Here is a 27,828-nt window from a genome sequence, read left to right on the forward strand (position 1 = left end):
ACACCACCACCTTCCATAGAAACCCTCTCACTCCCTCAGAATTTTGGGGTGGCGACGGCCCAGGACAGGGCATTCTCTGTGGTAGCCCCTGAGTTGTGGAATTCCCTCCAAGCAGAGGTGTGCCCCAAACCCTCACTATATAGCTTTTGGGGAATGCTGAAAACACACCTCATTGACACCTGAGATGTGTGTTTTCAGGGGCCCACTCTTATCTCTTCGGTTGTAATCTGTTAAACTGTTTTTAGTTCTGAATTTTAAATCAACATAACATGCTCTGGGACCTGCTGCTGAAGGGTGGGTAATACATTTAATAATACCAATACTATTATTAATACACAAGAGGTCCAGAGGGAGGCGATATCAGAACAGGCCTTTTCTGCATTGGTTCACCATTTGTGGAAAGCTCTCCCCAGGGAGATTCACCTTTAGGTGGCAGGGGAAAACATTCTGCTTTAACCAGGCCTTTGGCTGTTTGACATCTGGTGCCCTTTTAAATATGTTGTGGGAGAGGGGGGTTATTGATTTGCTTTTGTTCTTATTTTTATTATGTATTTTGTGGTTTTTATATTGTAATTTTATGTTGGAAATTCCCTGAGATCTGCAGTATACCAATTTTTAATAATACTGGTGGTGATGATGATGATGATAACAATAACAACAACAACAACAATTTTATACCCCGCCCATCTGGCTGGGTTTCCTCAGTTACTCTGGGCAGCTTTCAACTGAATATTAAAAACAATACAGCATCAGGCATTTAAAAACTTCCCTAAACAGGACCGCCTTCAGTTGTCTTTTAAAAGGCAATAGTTGTTTATTGCCTTGACAGCTGCTGGGAGGGCGTTCCACAGGGCAGGCGCCACTACCGAGAAGGCCCTCTGCCTGGTTCCCTGTAACCTCACTTCTCGCAGCGAGGGAACCGCCAAAAGGCCCTCGGCACTGGACCTCAGTGTCTGGGATGAATGATGGGGGTTGAGACTCTCCTTCAGGTATAATAATATAATAATATTAGGATAATAATGGAGACCTTTAGTATTAGCATGCAGGGCTAAAATACTAAAAGGAAACCTTTTGACAATCCCAAATGTTTCAAAGGCTCGGTTTTATCTACTCCATTGGTTGAGTTTTATGGAGTTCCGTCATATGCCATCACAGCAAACAAATGGAAACGTAACTACATGCTTTACCTCAGGGTCAGGGAATCTGTGGTCTGCAGTCCAAATGCTGTTGTTTTATGACTCCCATCATTTCTGATCATTGGACCAGGCTGGCTGAAGCTGATGGGAGTTGGCCTGCAACAACATCTGGAGGGCCAAAGATTCCCCAACCCTTGCTCTAGCGAGATCTCACCTAAATGGCGGAAATAATCATCTAGGCCACTCCAGAAGTTCTTCTCAATGAAAGATTTCACCAGCCCCCATGGCTGTTTCCTGTATCGTAGCTCTGTAGAAACCCTGAAAAAGAAAGAAAGAAGAGGTCACTTCCAAGAGCCCTAACTTTGGCCTCATGAGCATTTGTTACAACCAATTACCTGCTTTTGGATTTGCAATGTGAAACGTTTTCCAAACATGGTATACCTTCTGAAACTACAATTAAAACTCTCCTTGCTCCAAATTCAAGGAATTTTCTTTCTGTCTGTCTTTCTTAAGAGGTCTTGCACCATTTTCAGCAGTGTATTAAAATGCTGTCTTTTGTTTTCAGCTGTTGCATGGTGATTCCCGTCCCCCACCAGTTGGAATAAAATAAAGACACTGGACACCAGAATTTAAGGTTAATGGGCAACAAATGGCCACAACTTTATTGGTTACAGGTAAGAGTGGTATTGGCTTTAGGCATTGGTCCTATCAGACTATGCAGGATAAAACCGGAAGGGGTTAACACCAACAGGGGGAGCCCCTGAGATGCACATCCCTAGGCGCTCCCCGAGGGGTCACCACTCGGGAGCACGCTTTAGGCCCTAGCCTCCATAGGTTTCGGACAAGGCAGCGCCCCCCCGGAATCCTTTATCGGGCTACCCCTAAATATTTGGGGGAGGTGATGGCGCTCCTCCCTCCCCGACTCATCAGCATAATAATACCCCTACCAATGCCTAACCGCCAAAACCAAGGAGTTGCGACGTTTTGCTACAAGGTAGGCAGAAAAACCAAATGGCTTTAAAAAACAATGCCAATTAGCTAAGTGGAAAAACTCCTACCAGGCCCCTTGCGGTGACCAACCGAGGTCCATAGCAAAGTCAGATGGAAACCTAGAGGGAGGGTGGGTGGGAAACCGCAGCTGAAATGAAGAGGAAAGGGGGCATTCTCGGGCCACGCCGTCCTTAAATGACCCCAGCTAGCTCCGCCCCTGCAGCCAGCCGATTGGCTGGCCCAGGGTATGACGCGGTCCGAAGATTCCCCTGATCGCACGGGGCTGCAGCCAGCCCCACGTGGATGTTAGTGGGCGTGAGCCCGCAGCCCCCCCCTCCTGATGTCGGGAGTGGTTTTCTCAATTTTTTCAATTTTAGAAGGCAATGAATAAATCAATGATGGTGACAATATAATCATCTTAATCCTAAATCTGTCGCTCTATCTGCTTTTGCCTCTGGTTTCACCCTCCACTGGCATGCAGCTCTTGGAAAGTTCTCGAGACCACATAGTCCTCTGGCTGAAAAACATCTCCTGCCCTCCTGGCTTAGAGTAAACTGAGTGTCACTAGTCTCTGAGACTTGTATTTCCAAGCTTAGAAATATGAGCAGCAGCAACCTATCTGGGCAGATGTCATTCAACTCCATTTATCACAGTCTATAGCCCTGCTGTACCCACCTGAGTCGGCATTTGTTTCTGGCAACGCGCGTCAATGTGTAACGATTAATTGTGTAGAAATAATCATGGTAGGGGACATCGTGAGTTAGCACCTCTGCATCTATCACGTAGCACTCGCTCTCTTGGCTTGCTTTGTACATTGTCTGGAGAAAGCAGAGAGAGAACAGACAGAGGTTGTGATCACACGGAATAGCTCAGTCTATACAGCATAAGACTCTTACTCTTAGGGTTGTGGGTTTGAGCCCCACGTTGGGTAAAATATCCCTGCACTGCAGAGCGTTTGGACTAGATGAACCCAACTCTATGGTTCTATGATCTGAGCTTTCACATGATGTAAGAGTCGCTTTCGGAAAACTAATGGGGTATAGCATGGGTTTGATGCTCATTTTAGTGTTACTTGATTCTAGAAAAAAAAATCGGGTTGCAACCCCTTTAACCTGGAAAATCATGGGAGTAAAGTGTCAGAATTTGGGGCAATATATTTATTTCATAATTTATTTCATAAAATGATGCTATACTAGCACACAGTTCTTTCCTGACATTTTCATGGGGAAAACATGGAGGAACAGAAGCAGGCATGTGTGGACAGGGCGGGAGAGTAGCAATGCTGTCCAATGACATTAGTTGCTGTGCAACACCACGTGTGATTGAAATTTAGCATGATGTGCTGGTATATCGGTAAAAAAGCCATAGTTCCATAATGCAACAGCTACTGCAGCAGGAAAGGAACGTTAGAAAATGAGACAGGAGTGCTAACATTATCAGGAAAATTAATACAATATACACCATGTCTGAATGAACTCAGAGGCTATGTCTACATTTACGACAAACATTTAAAGCACTATGACACCACTTTAAACAGTCATGGTTTCCTCCAAATAATTCTGGACCTGTAGCTTAGAGTTCCCTGTAGTTTAGAGTGACTGACTGATAAAACCACTGTGGGAATTGCAGCTCTGGGAGGGGAATTGGGGTCTCCTAACAACTCTCAGAACCTTTAGCAAACTACAGCTCCCAGAATTCTTTGGGGGAAGCCATGACTGTTTAAAGTGATGTCGTAATGCTTTAAATGTATAATGTGAATGGGGCCTCTGCGGCCTTAACTGAACCATCCTTACTTCAAGCTGAACAGCCCAGTGCAGGCCTCGGGCTTCTCACCTGAGTCTCAGTGACAGTGGCAGTTTTTGGGGCTAGAGGGTTGGTGAGGGTGATAGTATAAAGGATAACTCTGCTCTGATTGCCAGTTTCTTCCTTCTTCCAGGGATGAAAGACAATGTCTGGGAAAAGAGAGAGGAACAGATGAAAGAAGAGTGCTTCTTCACACAGCGCACAGTTAAACACTGGGACTCTCTGCCACAAGAGGAGCTCAAGGCCACCAACTTGGATAGCTTTGAAAGAGGATTAGATAAATTCATGGAGGAGGAGGAGGCAACTGATGACTACCAGCCAGGATGGACATACTCTTCCTTCATAGCTGGAGCATAGCTATCAACTTACAGATTTGAAAATAAGGGACCAGCAGCCTCGAAAATAAGGGATCAGCAGCCAAAATAAGGGATTTTTCAGGCACAGGTATGTTCAGCTTCTGAGCCCCTCCGAGCCAAAGGCAGAAAGCCCAGCCAGCAGCCAAACGAAGCCTCAAGTGGTGGTTCCCACAGCGCAGCAACCTGGCCAAGGGGATGCAGCAAGGAAAACCACCGCCACCTCTCCTCTGGGAAGCACTGAGCAAAGGCGAGTTCCCAGGCAATGCGGCATGATTTGATCGGCACAAGGCATGCAAGCTCCACCCCACAGTTGTTCTCAGACTCCTCATTGGGCAAGCAACACAGCCAAGCAACACAGTTGGAGCCTCCCTCCTCCCTGGCCAGCAGAGAGGGAGGGAGAGGAGCTGCTTCCTTTGAAACCCAGGAAATTTAAGGGACATAATGTATAAGGGACAGCAGTGGGACAGGGCGCTGGGATAAGGGAGTTTCCTGCCAAATAAGGGACTGTTGACAGCTATGAGCTGCAGGCAGTAGTGCTTCTGAATACCAGCTACTGAAAACCACAGGAGGGGAGAGGGCTTCTGTGCTCAAGTCTTGCTTGTGGGTTTCCCATCACAGCATCTGGCTGGCCACTGTGAGAGCAGGACGTGCAACTAGATGGGCCAATGGACTGATCCCACAGGCTCTTCTTATGTTCAAAACAAAGGCCAGTGGGTGAGAATGCAAAGCACAACGCAGTTCCCAGGGGAAAATAAAAATGACTCCCATGACCAAAGTCAAGCCACAGCCCCACCTCCACCCCAGCTGGCAGACTCAGCAGGGTGGACACAGAAGGCTTATTGTTTGGTATGCCTCCGATGTGGTGCCTTTTATCCTAAATCCTGTTCTCCCTTTCATTGATCAAGTGGGCCATTAAAAGTTCCCATTTTCAAAACAGGAAACTGAGGGCAAAAAATAGTAATTTGCCCAAGGCCACAAAGAGAGGAGGGGGTGGGTGGGATATCATCTCAGGGCTTTCAGGCCCAAAGTTCACATTACTTGAGCCAAACCACGGCTGGATTCACACTGAGGCCCCTCTAATTTGTGAGGTGATGCAATCTGATGAGATCGGCCGGATTGTCCTCAGGTGGGTTTCAGGTACTTGTAGTTTATCTAAGTGAAATTTCAAAGGGAATTTGGGGAGGTTTTGGTGAAGCTCTATAGGAAATGTTTTCAGGGAGGTTTTCAATTAGACTTGCACATGTTCTCACAGGGGTTTGGCAGAACTTAGGAGGAGTTTTGATAAAGTCTGGTGGAGTTGCCCAGGGGAGCTGAACAACTCCAGAGAACCCCACTAATCACGAGCATCTCTGCTGAAGGTGTGGCAATGTCCCTTCCGAGTCAATATCCCAATCTGAGCTACTTGGAGGAAAACGTGTGATATCAATGATCCAAATAAAATACAAATTAGGTGCTGGGCAGGGTGGGGTGGAAGAATTGTGGGAGTTTTGTCCTTTTCCCACCAGCAAGAACATTTTCTTCTTCTTGGTTTTCCATTGTCATAAAAAATAAAAACCATGATACAGAACTCAGGCAATAGGACAAAAACCCTCATTGTTACTTTGGCTGAGGGTTAAGGTTACAAAATGAATTCAGGAAGATCACCCTCCTCACCACATTTTCTGACCCAAATTTTGGGAACTACGATGTTGTGAGAGGCATAGAGAATGGTTTGCTGGTGATCTTGAGCAACTGCTGTAGAACTACAAATCCCCAAAGACCTTTGGTTGTGTGGCATGCCATTCTGACATTTCAAACTGATTCAGATTTGTAGTACGGATGTGCAACATTTTATTTTATTTATTAAAATTTATATAGCCCTTGATTGTAAAAAAACAACAACCACAAAGCAGTTTACAGAAAGTCTAAAATGATGAAATCATCAGTAAAAACAGTTAGAAACAGTTAGATTAAAACGAAACAAAAAAACAACAACAGGAAGCTAAAAACAGGTTGAGACAAGTGTCAACATTTCACATATCTGGATGGGCTTGACTAAAGAAAAACGATGTTAGCCGGTGCCAAAGAGTACTACTGACTGATGTAAAAGGCAAGGAGTTCCCAAGCTTACCAGAAAACCGCCGCTGCTCCATAAAGTCCCTCAAGAATGGAGAGTCTGTGAAGAGCAGGTCATACAGCTTATCCACACTAAAATTGAAGACTTCGTTCATGTACTGCCGTCCATTCAGATCATCGTAAAAGGCCTGAACTTCCCCTGTATAAAGAAGCAGAGAGCTTAACGTTGCAGTCTTTCACCTGACACACCTGGATGCACACCTGGGCTCAGGGGATCACATAACGATGCCTGCAAACATGACGCTGATTTTGAGATTGTCAGTTCCAGAGATGAGCCCGCAAGCAGGACCCCAAAGGGAACTCTGACCATGCTCACAGATTCATCCCTGAAACAGTTAAGTAAACCTGATGTCACATTTCCATGTAGGGAAAGATTGTGAGATCCCTTCAGAAAGTGATCCATGAATGCAAAAGGTGAGAGGAGATCTTCAGGAGGACTCAATGAGCTCTAACATCTCTGCCATTTGATCTGGTTCCTGAGTAGTCAAAAGTCTCATGTGAACTACATGTCTCCAAAGAGAAGGCTGACCCTGAACATTTCTATTCTGTTTGGTGGTATTTTATTTCTTACGTTTCAGATCTGGATATGCAACAACATCTCCCTGCATCATCTAGAGAAATATGGCTGTATTGGGTTACTTCTGGGTGTAATTATTCCTCATGCTTATAATTTTGTATGCCTTGCCTTGCTTTTATACACTAAGTTGACTTTATGCTATTACTTATCTGGTTATATTATGAAATCAATTTAAAAAGTCTCATGTGAATCCCACCCCCTACTAATCTAGGAACATCTCCTGCACAAGCCTTAATGAAATGAATGAAGACTTGTCTGGGAGTTGCTTTTGGTGGACAGTGCTGAGACTGTCTAACCATTAACTTAATGATGATGCAAACTCTAAAAGTAATCAAGCAATACATGCGACCTAGAGAAGAACAAAGGAATATTAAACATCATTGGAAATCCAGCAGATGGACTTTGAGCTTGGAAGTCCTGAGCCTTCCAAATTAGTTTTCCTACAGTGGTACCTAGGGTTAAGAACTTAATTAGTTATGGAGGTCTGTTCTTAACCTGAAACTGTTCTTAACCTGAGGTACCACTTTAGCTAACAGGGCCTCCCGCTGCCGCGCGATTTCTGTTCTCATCCTGAAGTAAAGTTCTTAACCCGAGGTACTATTTCTGGGTTAGCGGAGTCTGTAACCTGAAGTGTCTGTAACCTGAAGTGTCTGTAACCCGAGGTACCACTGTAGTATTTAAGATGGGGGGCGGAGGACACTTACAGGAGCTGTTAAACCAGGCACCCCCAAACTTGGGTCTCCAGATGTTTTGGGACTACAACTCCCATCATCCCTAGCTAACAGGACCAGTGGTCAGGGATGATGGGAATTGTAGTCCCAAAACATCTGGAGGGCCGAGTTTGGGGATGCCTGTGTTAAACCCACCACAATACCTGCAGCCGCCAGTCACACACCTTCATCGTGAGTTTCCGAGGAATCGCTGAGTTCAGTTGGAATGTCCTCATTGTCATTGAAGTCCAGGGAGGGGGAATTAATGGGGGCAATGATCTCAATCTTGTCTCCAATAAGGTTTGCGATTGTCAGCTCCTTCTCTGAGGGGACGTCAATGACCTCCTCTTCCTCGGGAACTACTCCTTCATACTGGAAGGGTGCAAGAAAGATCATGGTGTTACTGCTGCCTTAAGGGTGATGCTGAGGCTTGTCAGGCATGGCTGAAACTCTATAGGGTCAAGGTGAGCGATTTCCCATTGTTCCCTGTGGAAACGGAAAGACCTAGGCTTGCTCCATAAAAAGCGGCACGATTCCCTTTCTGTGTGGACTAAGATGGTTTTGCAACCTGTGGGACTACAGCGCGAGTTTCAAAGAGCCTGGGGCCAAATGCAATTCTTACTTATATTGACCTGTGTCCTTAGAAGGGGATTAGATAAATCCTTCAAGGAAGGTCCATCAATGGATATTAGCAAAAAGGGATAATTGGAGCTTCAGTGCTCAGAGGCCGTATGACATTGAATACCAGCTGTTGGAAAGCAAAAACAGGAGAGGGGAGTTGTTGACTTCCATGGCCTGCTGATGGGATTCCTAGAGGCATCTGATCAGCCATTGTGGGAAGAAGGTTGGTGGACCAGGCAGACCTTCAGCTGGAACTCTTCTGGTGCTCTTATGCACACAGGGGTACAAACATATGCAACCATCACACTATATGCAAGATGTTCTTATTACATCCATTTATATTGGGGCACCTTCCTGTTGTATACTTATGGTAGGGATGGGGAAAATGTGGAGCCCCCTAGATGTTTTGGCCATTCTGGCCAATGTACATGGAAGCATTGAGGAAGCACAAGTTTTCCATGCAAAACTGAAAAAAGAAGGGGGGAATGAGAGAAGAGAGGAATATTTTTTAAAAATAAAATTAGAAAAGTAAGCAGTAAGATCATAAAAACCTACAAAGAGCCCTGCAGTGGCTCATGCAGTCCACAGTAGCCACCAAGTTGCCCATGGGAAACTGGCAAGCCGGGCCCTGGCAGAAGGCAGTGGAGTTAGAGCATAGCCACGTGGCTGGTAGATGTTGATAGCCTTGCCCTCCATGAATTTGTCCAATCCTCTTTTAAAGCCATCAAAGTTGGTGGCCTTTACTGCATCCTGTGGGAGCGAGTTCCATAGTTTAACTATACGCTGCGGGAAGAAGGACTTTATTTTACCTGCCCTGAATTTACAATAGGAAAGGAAAAGACTGTCTAGGGAGAGGACATTGTTCTGAACGACACTGAGACTATGGCGCTGAGAAGGCAACTGAGTGAGAAGGAACTGGCCATGCCGTTTGAGGAATGCGCTCTGAGGATGTGGGCAGGTCTTTGTGAGAAAATGTTTCAGCACCCAGCTTTAGAATGAGAGTGGCGATCTGCCCAGCTGCAGAACTTGTATGTGGAAGATAGTAAGACCGATGCTTAAAAAGTAAATACACTTAAAAAAAACAAATCCACCACTATAAACCAATTAAGGACTATCTACAAAGAAAACCATCTACAGCTTTAAAAACAAAATACACACACCAGGTTGATTACAAGAGAGCCACCATCAGTGTCCCAACCCAAATCCATTGGGAACTTGAATATTTAGGTTAATTACAATCCAGATTCCTTCTCTATTTAGGGAAGAGAACCATGGCGGTTACTGCTTTCCCTGCATTTAGAAGCTAAAAACCAATATTGAAAGACAAAAATTAATTTGGGGAAGCTATGTTAAATAGCAGTCCCCTGCCTACCAATGCATTGGGTCAGATCAAAGATGCAACTCTGCAAGAGGAAAAAATGCCTACTGGGACTGGAGCTTCGCTGCTTCCTGTTGGTGTCAATGTGCTACTATTGGTGACAGACTTCTTAGGAAACTGAGGGCTCGCCTCCAGTTTGGCCTCCATGCTGCTTTTCGAGGAGCTGTCGTTCACCTCAATTTCTTCCACAGGGATCTCTTCACAGTAGCTAAAAGAACAAGCAGAAACGAACGTTGAATTTCGCCAGCCCTCACATCAGTCAGCTGCTAAAAGCACCGGAGAGTGAAACCAAAGGAGTAAAAAAAATCCCGTAGGGGAGCTCAGGCAGTCTGTTGCAGCCAGGACAAGAAAGAAACCTTGTGACATCATTGTCCCCACCTGGAGTGCCATGTCCAGTTCTGGGCACCACAGTTTAAGGAGGACATTTCCAGGCTGAAATGTTCGTCGAGGAGGGCGACCGGGATGATCAAGGGTTTGGAAACCGAGCCTTATGAGGAACGGCTGGGGGAGTTGGGCACGTTTAGCCCGGGGAAGAGAAGACTGAGAGGTGATATGATAGCCGTCTTCAAATATCTGAAGGGCTGTCACGTGGAAGATGGAGCAAGCTTCCCCCCCCCCCCCGCTGCTCCAGAGGGTAGGATCTGAAGCAAAGGATTCACATTACAAGAAAGGAGATAATAACTTTCTGACTGCAAGATGTGTTTGACAGTGGACTGGACTACCTTGGAAGGTGGGGACTCTACTTCATTGGAGGTTTTTAAAGAGAGGCTGGATGGCCATCTGTCAAGGATTATTTAGCTGTGATCTCTGCACTGGAGGGGGTTGGGGAAGATGATGTCTTCCAACCCTACAATCCTATGATTCCATGATCTTAAGGACTAACAGATGCATTATGGAACACGTTTTTGGGGACTACCATCTACTTCCTCAGATACATGAAGTTACAGGCATACATGGTGGGGGTGGCAAATTGCACATAGTAAGGTCAGAAGGAAATGAAGCATATTTCCCACCCTGGCCTGATCCAGCATTCCTGGCCCACGCAAGTGCCTGAGGCAGATCCAGCTTCTGACCCTTGTGCGCTAAAGTTTGTTTGACACGTTTCCGCACGCTTTAGCTCAACGTACCCCATCGTGTTGAAATCATCGTCAGGAGGCACGTAGTCTTCATCATCGCTCGTCAGCCCTAGTTCACTACCATAACACTGATGCACAAAGTGCCAGAGCTCCTTTGGACACAGGGGCTGTGGAGAGAAACACTGTGGATTGGGACCTCTCCATAGGAAGGTGACAAAACCCAAGCAGACGAACTACGCTTGCTTATGGCTCCAAACCTAATTATGACATCTACCTATTTTTTCCACCACAAGATCTGTACTAAATGCACCAACAAAAAACTGTATGTGTCATCACATGTGAAAATCATGCAAGGCTCTTGCGACCAATGCCTTCGTTTGGAAGCCACAGTGCAGAGAATTCCTATGTTGACAAATGTAGAATAGGTAGCCATTGTCAATAACATCATGATTTGAGTTTATTTAAAAAAACAAACCAACTGCACGTCACCAACAATACTTTAAAGAAAAAGTGATCTGAAGCAGGCTACAGTCTCTGGTAGCTATCTATGCATATATGCATGTATATATATTTCCCTTGAGGCTTTTAGACTGAAACAATAGAAGCCTTGTACACGAAGAGCTGGATTCTCAAAAGTTAATATGTGAAAGGGTCAAATGCACTGGTAGCCCTAAAAAAGGGAGATGGAAAAGAGAAAGACGTCCTTGAAAGCCAAGCCAAACAGCTGTTGGTATGTGCGCAGGCAGGCATGTCATAATCACATCATCAAAACAGGGCCTTAAAATTTCTAACCAATGTTGGAATTCAGAAAGAAACTTGTGGTTTGTAAACCATGAGGCTAGGAAAGGCGAGATTGTGTAAAGAGGGTGATAACAAGAAACCATTTGTTAAAAAATAAAAACCTGGTGCATTCTTCCTGAACAAGATGAACTTCTGGGGAGGCTTGACAAAGCTCATAGTCCAGGACAAAGCAAAGCTCAGATGTGTGCAGTGTAGCCTTTTTATTTTTTTAAAAAACCAAAGAGCCATGAGCAAGGATGTACCCAGTTCAATTATCATCAATGGGTTCTCTTAATCAACTTACCGCCTCTCATACATCACACCCGGCAATACGGGTGAACTTTATAAGAGTGCTGTAAGCATCACTAAGACACAGTATTTGGAGCACTCAAAAATTGTAAACTCAAAATATTGGGGCCTTTTCTGCTGTGGTACCTCACGTTCAGAATGCTGACGTGTGGTTAGAGTGTCCTTTTTACCTGTACTGTTCTAATTGCTTTTCCGTTATAGTATGTGTGTTTTACTGTTTGTCAGCTTCTTTGACAAAGTATTGCAAAAGGGAAGAGTTTGTACCTTTCATATAAATAAACAGATTCATATCTATGTGAGGAGCGTCCCCACATCTCCATTTACCTTTTCAAGGAGGGCATTCTGCCAGAGCCTGAACATCATCATGTATGTCCTGTCTCGGGCGCCGAAGGAAGTGAAAAAGTGCTGTGGAGAACAGAGATTTGGCAAAGTGAAGCAGAGAGCTTGCTATTTTCCGATCAAATTATATGAGAACTGAGAAGCTTGGTGGTAGTAAGGCAAAACGAGCAAATGCATTACTTATGCAACTTAGACTCAGTAAGCTACTTACATAACACCCCTTTGTTACACTATCCGTTTCATAGCCTTGAATTTATTTTTCCACAGCTAGGGTGGTCCAGGGAACAGTATGCATGTCACAGAGCTGGTCCAAGTGTTCTTTTCACCTGTTGACCTCTGCATTTAACTGTTTCTGCCAAACCGACAGCCTGTGATACACCACCCTCAGCACACATCATTAAATTATGATTAAGGTATTCAGCGCCATAAGTGAAACTTTTGAGAGTTTTTATCAGCAAGAGAAACAAGCCTCTACCCAAGGAATCGACAATTGAAATGTCAACAGTAAGAGAGGAACAAGTGATGGAGAATGAGCAAAGGCACAGGCGCATTCTTATACATGTCTACTCAGACATATAGCCCACTGAATTCAATGGGACTTACTCCCAGGTACATGGTTGTAGGACTGCACTCTCAGTCGCCATTTCAAGGACCAAGAATTGGGTCCAAGGGGAACTTGCTAAAGGCTTCATAGGGGCAAATGAGCCTAGATGGTTTTTGTAGAACTGAGTGAAGGATCACTGCTCATTGTTTGTATATAATACACCCCAAATTTACCTACAGTAAACACATCCTGCAGTGCTTTGCATTGTCTCAAAACTCTGCAAAAACTTGCTTGGTTCAAGGAACAACAAGACAAATATAAATACCCTGGCACTTTCAACTCTCTTCCAGATGGGAGCTTTACTGTGGAATTGGTGCCACTTAAGAACATGTGATTTTCTTAGCACCCACACTTTGTCATTGTCTCAAAAATGCCAGCCTGAACTGAGAAACCAGGAATGAGAGAAAGTGAATGTGCCAAATGTATATACAGGACAACTGGGTCTGAATGACCCATTTGTGACATAAGGCCTCAAATGGAAGCATCCTTAAACTTTACTGTCTCACTCCAAACTGAGAACAGGATGCTGGACTAAATGGGCCATTGACCTGATCCACCAGGCTACCGTTATGCTCCTATTACTAGTAAATTTTCTTTTTGCAGCTGTCAAATGCACCCCAAGGAATTCTGCACCGTGTCAGTCAATTCCTGGGGCCAACTCTTGTCTGTCTCAACTCAAGAGTTCAGAGCAGGTTCCCTGTCTACCAGCAGAGCCCTCTGCATTCGATTCTTCGGATGCGTCAAGAACTGAGGATTCCGGCACGCACCTTTTCAGTGTCAGTGCAAACTTGGATAGCGTTAGGAATGAGCCGTGCAGTTTTTTCCTTGGTCATAGAGCAGATGTCCTTCAAACGGACAGTCAACTGTGCAAAAACAAAATAAAGGAGATGAAGGAAAGTGTTAGCAAACCGACTGAGTGCAGTGTTTTCAGAATGGTCCTGAAATAAGCCCGTTGGTAGAGGGGCTAAGGAAGGCACCCACCAGTGTTTCCCAGCGGAAAATGTTGCTATAGAAGCATATCCAGTTTTCAGAGAGGTAGAGTCGGCCCTGCAGGAGAATGTCTCTTTGAAGTGCACAGGAGTAATCTGCAGAGAGGTAAGAGGGTGTTGCCATCACCAACAGAAACAATGCATATTTCTTAGGAATCTAAAAACAGCTGGGAGTCACACATGGTATAAAATAAGCACAGCACAGCCAGCAAGGCTACAGTTTAAATAATGGCAGCATGAAAACTCATCCGCTTTATTGGACTTGTGTTTTTAAATTGTTTCAACTGTTTGCTGCCCAGGGGATCCTCCTGGGCATGGGGTGACTAATAAATGTGATAAATAGTGAAGGGAAGCCATTGAAAGGAAAGGCGCCTGGGAGATTTGTCAGAATAAAGTGAAAAATGAGTACAGTGGTTCCTCGGGTTAAGAACTTAATTCATTCATGCAGAGTTAACCAGGGCTATTGACTGTCTGGCTCCGAAGACCCCTCTCTGATTGCATGGAGCCCGGACAGCCCCATGGTTTTCCCTGGAGCTGAGGGTAATGAAACAATCGTTGAGACGGCTAGAGTGCCGGTGGTGGAAAACTCATTCTGAATCAGACCGGACACGGGCTAGAGCTCAACGTCGAGCCTACCAAGTGGCCATGGCGACGGCAAAGAGGGCCTTCTTCACCGCCTCCATTGCATCTGCAGAAAACAGCAGCAGGAGACTTTTTCAGGTGGTTCGCAATCTATCGGAACCACCTGCACCACCGACCGGGGCCTGGTACGGACCCCAATATCTCCTGCACCGTGGGAGCAGGGCCAGGGTGGGAGAGTGCTAGAGTTCTGTCTAGTCCTGTTACATGGGATCAATTCCAATCTGTTACCTCTGAGGATGTGGACAGGCTGCTTGGACAAGTGAAACCGACCACCTGTCTCCTTGATCCTTGCCCATCCTGGCTGATAAAAGTGAGCCGGGAAGGGCTGGGCGATGGGCTCTGCGGGGTGGTGAATGCTTCCCTCGGTGAGGGAGCCTTCCCAGACCTGCTGAAAGAGGCGGTCATTAAACTGCTTCTTAAAAAAACATCTTTAGACCCAGCCAATTTGGCCAACTATCACCCAGTCTCAAATTTACCATTCTTGGGCAAGGTGATTGAGCGGGTGGTTGCCAGACAACTCCAAGCACGCCTGGAGGATGCGGACCATTTGGATCCCTTCCAATCGGGATTCAGGCCTCACCATGGGACTGAAACTGCCTTGGTCGCGCTGGTTGATGATCTCCGGCGGGCTAGGGACAAAGGTGAGAGCTGTTTCCTAGTTCTGCTGGATCTCTCAGCGGCCTTTGACACCATTGACCATAACATCCTTCTGGACCGTCTAGAGGGGCTTGGAGCTGGGGGCACTGTTATGCGGTGGTTCCGCTCCTTTCTCCTGGGCCGTGTCCAGAAAGTGGTGGTGGGGGATGAGTGTTCAGACCCCTGGGCTCTCACTTGTGGGATGCCTCAGGGTTCCGTCCTATCCCCCATGCTTTTTAATATCTATATGAAGCCGCTGGGAGAGATCATCAGGGGGTTTGGGCTGGGTGTTCATCAGTATGCAGATGACACCCAGCTCTACCTCTCCTTTAAATCAGAACCAGTGAAGGCGGTGAAGGTCCTGTGTGGGTGCCTGGAGGCTGTTGGAGGATGGATGGCGGCTAACAGATTGAGGTTGAATCCGGACAAGACAGAAGTACTGTTTTTGGGGGACAGGGGGCGGGCGGGTGTGGGGGATTCCCTGGTCCTGAATGGGGTGCCCCTGAAGGACCAGGTGCGCAGCCTGTTAGTCATTTTGGACTCACAGCTGTCCATGGAGGCACAGGTTAATTCTGTGTCCAGGGCAGCTGTCTACCAGCTCCACCTGGTACACAGGCTAAGACCCTACCTGCCCGCGGACTGTCTTGCCAGAGTGGTGCGTGCTCTAGTTATCTCCCGCTTGGACTACTGCAATGCACTCTACGTGGGGCTACCTTTGAAGGTGACCCGGAAACTGCAATTAATCCAGAATGCGGCAGCTAGACTGGTGACTGGGAGTGGCCGCCGGGACCACATAACACCGGTTCTGAGAGATCTGCATTGGCTCCCAGTACGTTTCCAAGCACAATTCAAAGTGTTGGTGCTGACCTTTAAAGCCCTAAACGGCCTCGGTCCAGTATACCTGAAGGAGCGTCTCCACCCCCATCGTTCAGCCCGGACACTGAGATCCAGCACCAAGGGCCTTCTGGCGGTTCCCTCATTGCGAGAAGTAAGGTTACAGGGAACCAGGCAGAGGGCCTTCTCGGTAGTGGCGCCTGCCCTGTGGAGCGCCCTCCCAGCTGATGTCAAAGCAATAAACAACTATTTTACTTTTAAAAGTCATCTGAAGGCAGCCCTCTTTAGGGAAGTTTTTAATGTTTGATGCTGTACTGTTTTTAATATTCAGTTGGAAGCCACCCAGAGTGGCTGGGGAAACCCAGCCAGATGGGCGGGGTATAAATAATAAATTATTATTATTATTATTATTATTATTATTATTATTATTATTATTATGGAGGTATGTTCTTAACCTGAAATTATTCTTAACCTGAGGTACCACTTTAGCTAATGGGGCCTCCCGCTGCCACCACGCCATTTCTGTTCTCATCCTGAAGCAAAGTTCTTAACCCGAGGTACTATTTCTGGGTCTGTAACCTGAAGCGTATGTAACCTGAGGTACAACTGTATATCTGGGGATGCTGCTTAATGGGGGGGGGGGGGAGAGAGAGAGATGAAACACATTGCCTTTCAAAAATATTACCCAGCCACACTTTGCACCCTCCTCTCAATGGTCTATACAGTGGTACCTTGGTTGTCGAACTTAATCTGTTCCGGAAGTCCTTTCGACTCCTGGAACTGTTAGAAAACCAAGGCGCGGCTTCCGGTCAGCTGCAGGAGCTTCCTGCCCTCAACTGGAAGCTGCGAAAGCCACATCCGACATTTGGCTTACTAAAAACCTTCACAAACCAGAACACTTACTTCCAGGTTTGCGGCCAATTTGTTCAACAACTAAGCTGTTCGGGAACCAAGGTACCACTGTACCTCCTCTTTCATTATTTTGCTCCTCTGCCTTATTCCTCTTGATGTGGGGTGTACTTTATGGATGACCCTAAAAGATATCAGGAATGAGGTGCAGGCCTCCTGAGTAATGAAGCCAGCAACAGATAAAAGAAAACAGCACACCCCAAGAAAAAATGCTCAAAATGAGGTAGAGAAGTTTTTTTTAAAAAAAACCTTCTCTTGTACTGTTCTTACTATACAGTACATTCCAAATAGATCATGATGAACAAATTACTGACTTTGCACCTCTGCCTTAGAATTAAAATATGAGCTGTAAGCATTATTTCCTTCTGATACATAAAAACTGCCGGTATGATAAATTATTTTTATACATTATTTTTATATATTTTCCCCATTAAATTTATATATTGTAGAAACAACCTCAAAGCAAGTTTATAAAAAGAATAAAACTATCAGTAAAGACAGTTATGCGCAGTTATTTAAGACATTCAAATAATAACTAAAATCAAAACACACACAAACGTTCTGTACTTCTGGGTAGGCTTGGCAAAACAAAAATGTTTTAAGCAAGCGCCAAAAGGAGTGCATTTGAGAATGGGATGGGAAACTGTCATAACAGAAGCAGTGTATTCTTATCACGATCAGGAGTGTGAACAGGGCAAGTAAACAGGGACGTTTGCACGGGATTGGTGGAAGAGAGAGAACAAAGGGAGCTTGTGCCTTTTGAATTATCTGGCTGCCTGTCCAAGCTGTCTGGGGGTCTTTAGTTCTAATTCCTGCATTGCAGGGGCTGGACTAGATTGCCACTGGGGTCCCTTCCAACTCCATAGTTCTATGACTGCATGATTCCATTGGGCTTTCAAAGATGGGTGTTAGTCTGCATCACTTTTTCTTCATTAAAACAGGAAATTAACCTTCCTTCATTAGAAATATACTTTCAAATTTGAAATCAACATGTTTAGAATTGTCCCCACCATCACCCAATATTGTAAACATGCCCCAAATTATGTTGTCACTACATAACAAGATCATGCAGAAATGAAATTTTGATTTATTCGTATGTAATGATTGTGGGAATTACGGGGTGTGAATTCATAGTTTTCATTCACTGGTTAGAGAGTATGCACTCTGTTCCCCTGGCATGTTAAATCTTCGCGAGAGCTTGTGGTGGCTGATCCTAATAAAATGTGAATGATGCAAATGTATGCTTAAATTCTGCCATCTAAGGGCCGTGCAAAATCCCATGTTGACATTGCTCACCTACCAAAAGAAAATAGAGAGAGAATGTGTGTATTTGTGTGTTAGCTGATTAAAGTAATACTTGGTCAAAAGTATTTCAGCAAGGGTTATAAAGAAGTGCAATACACAGACACGGTGTATCCCTTTGTAGAATACTTGTGTAGAAGACTCCAATGCCAATAGACTTGAATACAACATTTCCTTCCATTCAGTTAACCAACTGTAACTTCTCAATGAAGTCTCCAGAAGCCTATAAATACTCTTTGCTTGAGATGTAATGACTTAAATCAAAAGGCCCACACATCAGGATGAATGGCTCTAATGTGAAGTTATTGACTGAAACAAAGGCTCTTCCTGGTGAGGGTAGAACGTTCTTGTACGAGGCAACTCAGAAAATAGAAGTTCCTGGGAAGAGATGTTATTCAAAACCTGGTATTCAGTACTACCTATCCCACTGTTCTCCTTTCTCAAAGAAAAGCTCTAATTTCTGTTCAATTCATCTTGTTTGGTGTCCAACGGAGGCAGCAAAAGTGCTCTTGGTTGTTCTACCTTGCAGTTACTACTATCCATACTTATACTAATCCAACCCTAACCAGCCTCCTAGATAGATCCTAATGCAGGGGTAGGCAACCTAAGGCCTGTGGGCCGGATGCGGCCCAACCGCCTTCTCAATCCAGCCCATGGACAGTCCAGGAATCAGCATGTTTTTGCATGACTAGAATGTGTCCTTTTATTTAAAATGGATCTCTGGGTTATTTGTGGGGCCTGCCTGGTGTTTTTACATGAGTAGAATGTGTCCTTTTACTTAAAATGCATCTCTGGGTTATTTGTGGGGCATAGGAATTCGTTCATTTTTATTATTTTTTTCAAAATATAGTCTGGCCCACCACGTGGTCTGAGGGACGGTGGACTGGCCCATGGCTGAAAAGGGTTGCTGACCCCTGTCCTAATGTAAGATATCCCTTTCAAAACCATCTTGTTGTTCCCTACCCTGGGGAGGGTTCTGTTCCATTTCCTCAAGAACTTTGAAAACTAATTCCTGAAATAGTTGGATGGCAGGATAAACAGGTCCTGACCTAGTGGAACAAAAGATGACCTCATCCTCAAAGGGTTGGCTCAAGGCTCAAAGTCTTCTTCTATGCTTTCAAAATATGGTGTGTTCGACCTAAAGGCCAAACTGGACAAGACACTATTAGTGTGACTGGAAACTTTTCTCCTGAAGCAACTAGCAGGTGCCTCAATCCAGCATGAGAGCCAGCAAAGTTAGAGATGCTGGGAGAGCAGGGTTCAAATCCCCATTTGGTCATGAAGATCACTGGGTGACCTTGGGCCAGTCACTGGCCTACCTCACAGGATTGTTGTAAGGAGAAAATGGGGAGGGGAGAGAACCATCTGTGCTACCTTGAGTTCCATGGAGAAATGGTGTATATAAATGTATTAATAATCATTTGGATTAGCTCCAATGGGACAATGGATTAAAGCCCCCCCCCCAATCCTCACACCAGGCTCTTGATTCAAATTACGCTTCCATGGCTGTTATTTCCTTTTTAAAAGTTATTCACGCAGTTGCTAAATGTGTAAACAGGAAAGAATGAAAGAGGAAAGCTAGTTTGGAGAGCACTTATGGTGGTGGGAAACGGCAGGAGATATGGGAGACTTATCAGAGAAGCACAAGGAAAGGGGACTTTTCCATCGGGTTTGGGTCCTAAGAATACTAATAAATTGATAAAGATCTACTCTTGTTTGTTCTGGATCATGTTTCAGAGTAGGAACAAAAGATAACCCTCTATTACGGCATGCGTCCCCACACACAATCTGTCTAATAGTTATCAACTATGAAGTTATCTACTTAATTTCTATCGTTTCTTTCCCATTACCCAGGATGTAAGCTTCTTCTTCGAGTGAAAAGATCACTGATTCAAGTCCTTAAAATGCTGCAATATATTTACTATTGCATCTGTCTTTGTGAACAATCGGGTGATGACAGCAATAATCAGTCATATGCGAGTCACATTCAAATCCACAAATTAAAACATTTTGGAAGCAGATCCTTACATAACCAAGATTATTTAGGACACTTTCATCTTAGCTGATTTCTGTTCTTTTACTTTCACATTAAATTCCTTTAATTCAGTTTCCAGTTCTGATCACTTTTCAACCCAGTTTCTTTTGATCACCAGTACTTCTGCAAACAGGTTTATCTCCCTGTCCATTATCACTTTCAAGCCTGATTTTTTTTGGTGAAATGACAATCAAAATAATTAAATACAAGGAGCACTTATCAGACACCATCTACTCTGAATGCCCCTGGGTTCCTTATTAATTTATTGACTGTTGGGATGCACAGCAATTCTGCAATGATTCTTTAAAAAGGGAATTGGGTACATCTAGCATGATTTTTTGGAAATTTCACAAACTCTTCTGTATTTGCAGTAATGTATCAAGATTGTCCCTTGTGAGGGAGAGACACTTTGTAGGTCCATAGCAAGGAATAAAACAAGTTGAAAAGAAAAATGGTCCCACAAGAGAAAATATCAATCCATGAATACAAGAAGTACTTAATTTTCACTACTACTTGCTGATAGTTATTATCTCTGCCTCAGAATTAAAAGATCTGAGATATTATATTATTTATTACATGTTGACTAAGAGGATCTGCACATAGAAAGCCTTCTGATGCAAATACACTTCTCCATTATGATAGTTCCCATCTTCAATTATTGAAAAACAGATTGCCATATAGAAAATTCAATCATATAGGAAAAATTATACTAGGTTTTGTTTTCATCTCTGCTGCAGTAGTAACCACCAAATGTTCGATAACCAACCCAACTGAAATCTAGATAAGAAAAATGACACTACAAGGTTTTCAAGCGATTTAAGATAGACTGTTTCTTACAGTTGCTAATAATTGCCCTTCCTAACATCTCTGTAGGTGCAGATAACTTGTTCAACAGAAAGCTACCCAAAGTATAGTGAAAAGAGCGCAAAGGACGAATTTTAAAACTTGAATAGCTACTTTCTTCAATACCTGTTGGCTTCCATACCATCTGCCCCCGAACCACCATGAAACTGATGCCAGATATATTCCAAGGACTACAATTAGTCAGACAGGTAGGAAAACGAGTACCAAGTTCAGTGATGTCCCCAAAAGTCTTAACTTCTACTACAAGGGAAAAAGGTACCCAGGGTCTGGCCTCTCTTTCTTTCAGAGATACTTAACCTTTGCCAAGGATGAAACTTTCTGCATCCTGACTTAGAAAGGCTGACATTTACAACACGACCGAAACCTCTGCTCTCACCAACGGAGGGAAATACTTGAGGGGGGACTCACCAACTATGAGGCGCTCTGAGTCGGGGAGCTGCTTGAAGAGTTTCCTGAAGTCTTCGTTCCGCTGCTTGTAGGTTGGGCTCAGCACCTGCGAACGGCGGAGAGTTCATTAGAAAGAAAGGGAGGTAAAGAAGATCAGAGGGAAAGCGGCAAGAAAGGTACACTATAAAAGGATACATTAACATCTCTAACTAAGTGTTGGGGGAGGCAGTGGGTGGTGAAGGAAGATATTATCCCACTACAAAACGCTGCAGAAAGGAAGGAGGGAAGAAGAAAGCTAGCTGGGAGAGGGCTGATAATGGTGGGGAACAACAGGAGATATGGGAGAGAGTGACAACTTGTAGGAGTATAAGAAGAAAAGGGGGATTTTCCATTGTGTCTGGATCACAACAGAGTCCCAACACCATAGGAGAGAGTAGGACATAGTCTGCATCAAAAGCCTCCCAAACATTTTAATCAAAGGAATCCACATTTTTCACGCAACAATTAAAAATGAAGGTACTGTTTTTTGACATTTAATCAGGACAACCTTATGCTATTTTATCGAGGGTTCAAAATTTGTTTGTTTTGGCATGGACCAAGAAGGCAAGAGAGGAGGACAGGGCAGCAGAAGGTGTGGGGGAGATAATAGTCTTGCCCTAGGCTTACTTTATATTATCAAGGCGATTTATTTAATCAGATCTGTGGGTGGAACACTGGACAGTATTCATATGATAAATGGATATAGTTGTGGCCACAGGTTTTATTTTGAACCAAGAGTCACAATAGGTGTTCTATAAAACTTCATGTTAAGGAGGGATAATAAAATAAGGGATAAAATAATGGAAAATGTGACAGGACGTTCCCATTTATAGCATCCTGAGGAGACAAATTTTGAATTGATGGAGTCTTAAGTTATGGAGTAAGGCGACATTATAGGATAGGATTTCCCATCAAATAAATAAGTAGTCACACTAGAATCATGGCAAATGGATAGCTTAATCTGGAATGTTCTGGGGAAATGGAAGCTGGGCAACCCACATACAGTTGTACCTTGGATGCTGAACGCCTTGGTACTCGTCTGTTTTGGCTCCTGAATGCCGCAAACCCGGAAGTGAGTGTTCAAGTTTGCGGAAGTTCTTTGGAAGCTGAACATCCGACGTGGCTTCCAATTGCATGCAGGAAGCTCCTGCAGCCAATCAGAATCCATGCCTTGATTGTCAAATGTTTTTGGAAGTCGAACGGAGTTTCGGAACGGATTCCGTTCAACAACCAAGGTACGGCTGTATATAGTATATACAGTGGTACCCCGCAAGACGAATGCCTCGCAAGACGGAAAACCCGCTAGACGAAAGGGTTTTCCGTTTTGGAGGCGCTTCGCAAAACGAATTTCCCTATGGGCTTGCTTCGCAAGACGAAAGCCCATAGGGAAATCTCCGGGACAGCCGGACTTCAAGGGAATCCCTTGGCCCCCCGCCGGACTTCCCGAAGCTCTTTTGAAGTCCGGCGGGGGTCCAAGGGATTCCCTCCCAGCCGCCCGCCATTAGAAGCGCTCGGGAAAAGCAGCGAAGCGCGCTGCTTTCCCCGAGCGCTTCTAATGGCGGGCGGCGGTGAGGGAATCCCTTGGCCCCCCGCCGGACTTCCCACAGCTCTTTTGAAGTCCGGTGGGGGGAGAAGGGCTTTTCTTCCCGCCCCCAGCCTTCAGAACAGCCTTCTGAAGGCTGGCGGTGGGAAGAAAAGCCGTTCTCCCCCCGCCTGCCTACAGAAGAGGTTCGAGGAAAGAGGCAAAGGAGCGCTGCCCCTTCACCTCTGTCCCCGGAGCTTGCCGTTCTCCCCCCGGCCTGCCTTCAGAAGAGGTCCGGGGACAGACTGTCCCCGGACCTGGTCTGAAGGCAGTCTCCATAGGAACGCATTAATTGATTTTCAATGCATTCCTATGGGAAACCATGCTTCGCAAGACAAAAAACTCGCAAGACGAAGAGACTTGCGGAATGAATTAATTTCATCTTGCGAGGCACCACTGTACAAACACATGCTCAAAAACTGAAAACTTGAAGGGACATCCACAACATTGGTGGCAATTCAGGCTGGTGTAACTAGAGCTGAAATCTAACAGCTTGAGTCTTGGTGGGACCAGATGTATCCTCACTATCAATCCAATGAAGAAACCATTTTTATGGCTAGGGGTAGCCCAGATCAGTTCTGGTTCAGCCACGAGGAAATGCACGATTGTGAATGGATTAACAGACCCAAGAAGCAGTCATGAATAGTTACAGGACAATGACTGGTTTCAAAAAAAAGAAAAAGAAAAATAGCTCATTTGCTCAAAACTGGGCTGCTGCTGCTGGAAGTTCAAAAGCAATCTGTAATTGTTTTTGTATCCTGACTGTTCTTTTGTTGGGAAGAATGTACAAGGGACATGAATTGAATTATTCCTGCTGCATCTCTCTTATTTTTGATAAAGTTACATAGGAATCCTGTAGGAACAGGAATTCCAGCTGGCTACACACCTTCTCACGCATTACAAAAATTTCTGAGGTCTCAGCTAAGATAAAAACAGCAACATAATCACACAGGAGCCCCCCTCCTCCTCAAACTGTCAAGCCCTTAAGGATTTAATTGCTGTATTTCTTGTTTTGGAAAGACTGCATGCATGACAACTGTGTTCCATATGTGTGTGTGTGCGCGCGAGCGAGCGAGCGAGCGAGCGCATGCACGTGTGTGTTTTCATGTGCACACGCATTATGCTTTCATAGTAATATACACTAGACAACTACAAATGTCCTGAAGTTGTTGCTTGGTAAAAAATTATCAAAAGGCCAAGAATGGGTTTTTAGTTGACGCTAACTTTAGATGAAGGCTAAGTAAACTAGATGGAGGAATCTAGACCCAAAGTTTTGCAAAAACCCAGAGAAAGCTAAAGGAACCGGGATTTCATTTTCAGTGTGACTTGACTGAGGCACATAAGGGGGTGATAAAGGCTGCTACTACTGGATTCCAAACCTTCCCTATGTTTGTGATGGATTAGGATAAGCAGTTCTAAAATTTATTCATTACATTCATCAATAACTGCATGCAACGATGCCTCTAGGCGACACACAAGGCAATACAAAATACACATTAAAACACGTGGAATTGAAAAGGGGAAATAAATTTGGCAAAGGCAGATTCTGCATGCCAGCAAAACCTAAGTGAGTGGAGGGAAGTTAGCACAAGAACATCCATGTGAGAGGGAGGCATGGCTTTGGCAAGAAGACACTCACAGCTGGAATCTCTTCCCATCCAGAGCTGCCACAATCTTCGGAGAATTCATGCAGGCGTTCCAGGTACCATAGAAGCCTCTTGTCCTCCAGGTCAAGAAGAAGACTCCAAACCGCTCCGCATTCCGACAGAGAATCCATGGTGTTATTTGCTACCTTTCACTCTCAGTCTTTAGGGGTACATGGATTTCAGGAACAAAACAAAACTTTCCCTTCGGGACTCAGCAAAATTATTAATAATAGTAGATGCTTGCTTTAAAAGCGCATTAATACTATCCACTCCCACCTCACATGTCGGATGGAAAGGGGGAGGGGAAGAGAAAAGAATAATCAATCTTCCAGCAGGATGCTTTGGGAGAAACAAGTTCATTCAGAAAAGTTTATTCGCTGACATATTGCCTTGACTTCCTGTTGCCCAGTGGTTTTTGCAGTGGTGCCTTCAGCTGGAGAAATCCCAACAATGTTGCTCGCAGCAGACCACAGCAATATCACACACACAGGCATCCAGTATGCAGGACTCTTGGCAGGATTTGCATCTCAGCATGTAGGCACTGTCCAAATCGTCTTGGGCTCTGGCATGGCAGCAATGATTTCCACATCACCTAAGACGTCCAGTTCCAGGTTCCAATCTTCTACTGATTCTCAAGAGTCTGCTGGCATCTCTGGAGCAGCGAGAGCTGGTTTCAGCCTTTTCCCTCCCAGAAGGCGTGCACAAAATAGCAGTTTCTGAACCCCGTCCAGGGCCTGCCCCGGACACTCCTCGTTCAGGCTCTTCTCTCCAAAAAGGCAGCTCTGCTCTCTCGTTAACTTTTCTTGTGGGAGCAGCGGGTGGGGAAAAGATATCGAAATGACTTGCACGCGCTTTAAGTTTCAGGGTTGTTCTGTGGGCCAATGCCCTGAAGTAACCCAGCCTCAGTCCTCTCTTCCAGCAGATGTTTCCTGTACTGCAAAAGTGGCTGGACAGCGTTTGTGTTGGGGCTGGGGTTGCGGTGGGGGGGGGGGAGAGAAGAAGGCAGAGAGGCCAATCTGCAGAAGCAGAGATGATGAAATCAGCCCCAAGAAAGCCAGACTGTTCTGTTTTGTCACTCGGTGACCCTCTTGCCTCATTCTGCTCTCTTCGTAGAAATATTCAACAGCAAAGGTTTTGTTTTTAATCTGCAACTTTTATTGCGTGCAAGAAAAAGAGGTTGAAGTTCTGCCAACCCACCACCCCAGGTTTTATTTGAATCAATAATTTCTGGAGACTGTGTGGTTTCCAGTCCTCTTCGCTTTCTGCATTACATAGTCTCAGTTTTCACTAACAGCAAACAAGATTTCGACCACATTTAGCCTATACCTTAGCAGCACTATGATACCAGTCTAAATGGTCATGACTTCCCCCAAAGAATTATGGGAGCTGTAGTTCGTTAATGGTGCTGAGAGTTGTTAGGAGGCCCCTATTTCCTTCCCAGACCTGCAATTCCCAGAGTGGTTTACAATAACTTATTTTTCACAGGGAACCCTGGGAACAGTAGCTCAACAAGGAGAATAGGGGTTGCCTAACAACTTTTAGCATACTTAGCAAGCTGCACCTCCCAGAATTCGGGGAAGGGGGGAAGCTATGACTGTTTAAAGTGTCATGCCACTGCTTTAAATGGATGGTGTGAATGTGGTCAAAATGTAATGAAAGAATCTAAAATAGGATATATAAGGTACATTCTGAAAGCTGGGGTGTTAAACTGTGGCATGAGAATTACTGTAACATGAGTGCTGCACAGGAAGATATGCAAATATATGTAGATGCTGTTTAGGTAGGCAAATGGATCTGGGTATAGGTTCAGAAAATACTGGTTCTTAAGACCAGTGTTTCCTAAACTTGGGTCTCCAGCTGTTTTCTGACTGTAATTCTTATCGTCCATGACCACTGCTCTTCCTATCTAGGGAAGAAGAGAATAAGAAGAGTTTGGATTTGATATCCTGCTTTATCACTACCCAAAGGAGTCTCAAAGCGGCTAACATTTTCCTTTCCCTTCCTCCCCCACAACAAATACTCTGTGAGGTGAGTGGGGCTAAGAGACTTCAAAGAAGTGTGACTAGACCAAGGTCACCCAGCAGCTGCATGTGGAGGAGCGGAGATGCGAACCCGGTTCACCAGATTACGAGTCTACCGCTCTTAACTACTACACCACATTGGCTCTCTATCAGGGATGATGGTGGGTGTTGTAATCCAACAGCTGGAGACTCAAGTCTGGGAATCCCTGCCCTAGACTGTAGAAGACCCCCTTTCCTGCAACCTAATAAGAGAAAATAATTCATTGAACAGATACTTACCAACAAGTGTGGGTATTACGCTCTTAATATGGATGCATACACACACATTATGTGGAACTCAAAAATAAGGGATAAGGTGTTTCACTTTGCAAAGCTTGAAACAAGAAAAGCGGATATGTGGAAAGAGACTGGACAGTGCAGTTAGGTGCATGGCCAGGAAAGAAAGTGGGCAGCAAGATCTGTTTGGGGGTTACAAGACGACAAAAGAGCAGGCTACAAGATAACCTCCCTTATCCAAGTTCTGTTACATGCTCCGAATAAAGAGGAATCTAGATATTTCACAATATGTTCACAGATGATTGAATGAATGACAACTTTTGTCTGTCACAAATTTGCCCCTCATAAAGTTACGATCCCCAGCACCCTTAACCAAGTACAGTTCTCAGGATCCTTTGCAGGAAGCCGCGTGCTTTAAATGCATGGTGCAGGTGTGACCATAATAATCTCCAAAAGTGAACAGTTCAAGGTAGGTTGGGTGAATACGTCTCTTGACGTGAGCTGCAAATGATAGACAGAACTTAAGAACTAGGAACATTTTGAAAAAAATGAAACAAAATGTTAAATGCAAACTCGAATTTATTTACTTATTTAATTTAGAACATTTCTAACACCACCTTACATTCAATAGATTTCCAGGGAGGTGACCAGCAAGTTTTAAGCAATAAAAAGCACAACACTACACTTAAACAGTCATAATGTGTTGTTAGTTGGTTTTTGCATTTATGGGTGTTGCTGTTAATCCTGGAGATGTAGATTCATCATCATCCAGTATCACCATTGGTTGAACTAACTCAATAGTGGCATTGTCCATTCTCCTTCAGAAAGCAGGAAGAACATTATACTCCCGTTGATAAATTATACTTTGCTTT

At 44.6% G+C, this 27,828-nt stretch overlaps 1 protein-coding gene across 9 annotated transcripts in view; it reads right to left on the reverse strand.

The window, feature by feature from the left end:
* The window catches only part of GRAMD1B (GRAM domain containing 1B), a 216,095-nt gene that overhangs the window by 11,154 nt on the left and 177,113 nt on the right, over positions 1-27,828 (reverse strand). For all 9 annotated transcript variants that reach the window (XM_082200951.1, XM_082200950.1, XM_082200953.1 and 6 more), the window contains 11 exons: positions 21,414-21,498; positions 13,776-13,879; positions 13,562-13,657; positions 12,176-12,256; positions 10,814-10,929; positions 9,735-9,894; positions 7,873-8,059; positions 6,396-6,539; positions 3,960-4,078; positions 2,802-2,944; positions 1,351-1,454 (listed from right to left, as the gene is read on the reverse strand). In XM_082200951.1, coding sequence (XP_082057077.1) covers positions 1,351-1,454; positions 2,802-2,944; positions 3,960-4,078; positions 6,396-6,539; positions 7,873-8,059; positions 9,735-9,894; positions 10,814-10,929; positions 12,176-12,256; positions 13,562-13,657; positions 13,776-13,879; positions 21,414-21,498 — 1,339 coding nt within the window. The remainder of the gene's footprint in view (positions 1-1,350; positions 1,455-2,801; positions 2,945-3,959; positions 4,079-6,395; positions 6,540-7,872; positions 8,060-9,734; positions 9,895-10,813; positions 10,930-12,175; positions 12,257-13,561; positions 13,658-13,775; positions 13,880-21,413; positions 21,499-27,828) is intronic.

This window comes from Podarcis vaucheri (assembly GCF_965113315.1).
Source record: "Podarcis vaucheri genome assembly, chromosome: 15".
In the NCBI taxonomy this organism is placed as follows: domain Eukaryota; kingdom Metazoa; phylum Chordata; class Lepidosauria; order Squamata; family Lacertidae; genus Podarcis; species Podarcis vaucheri.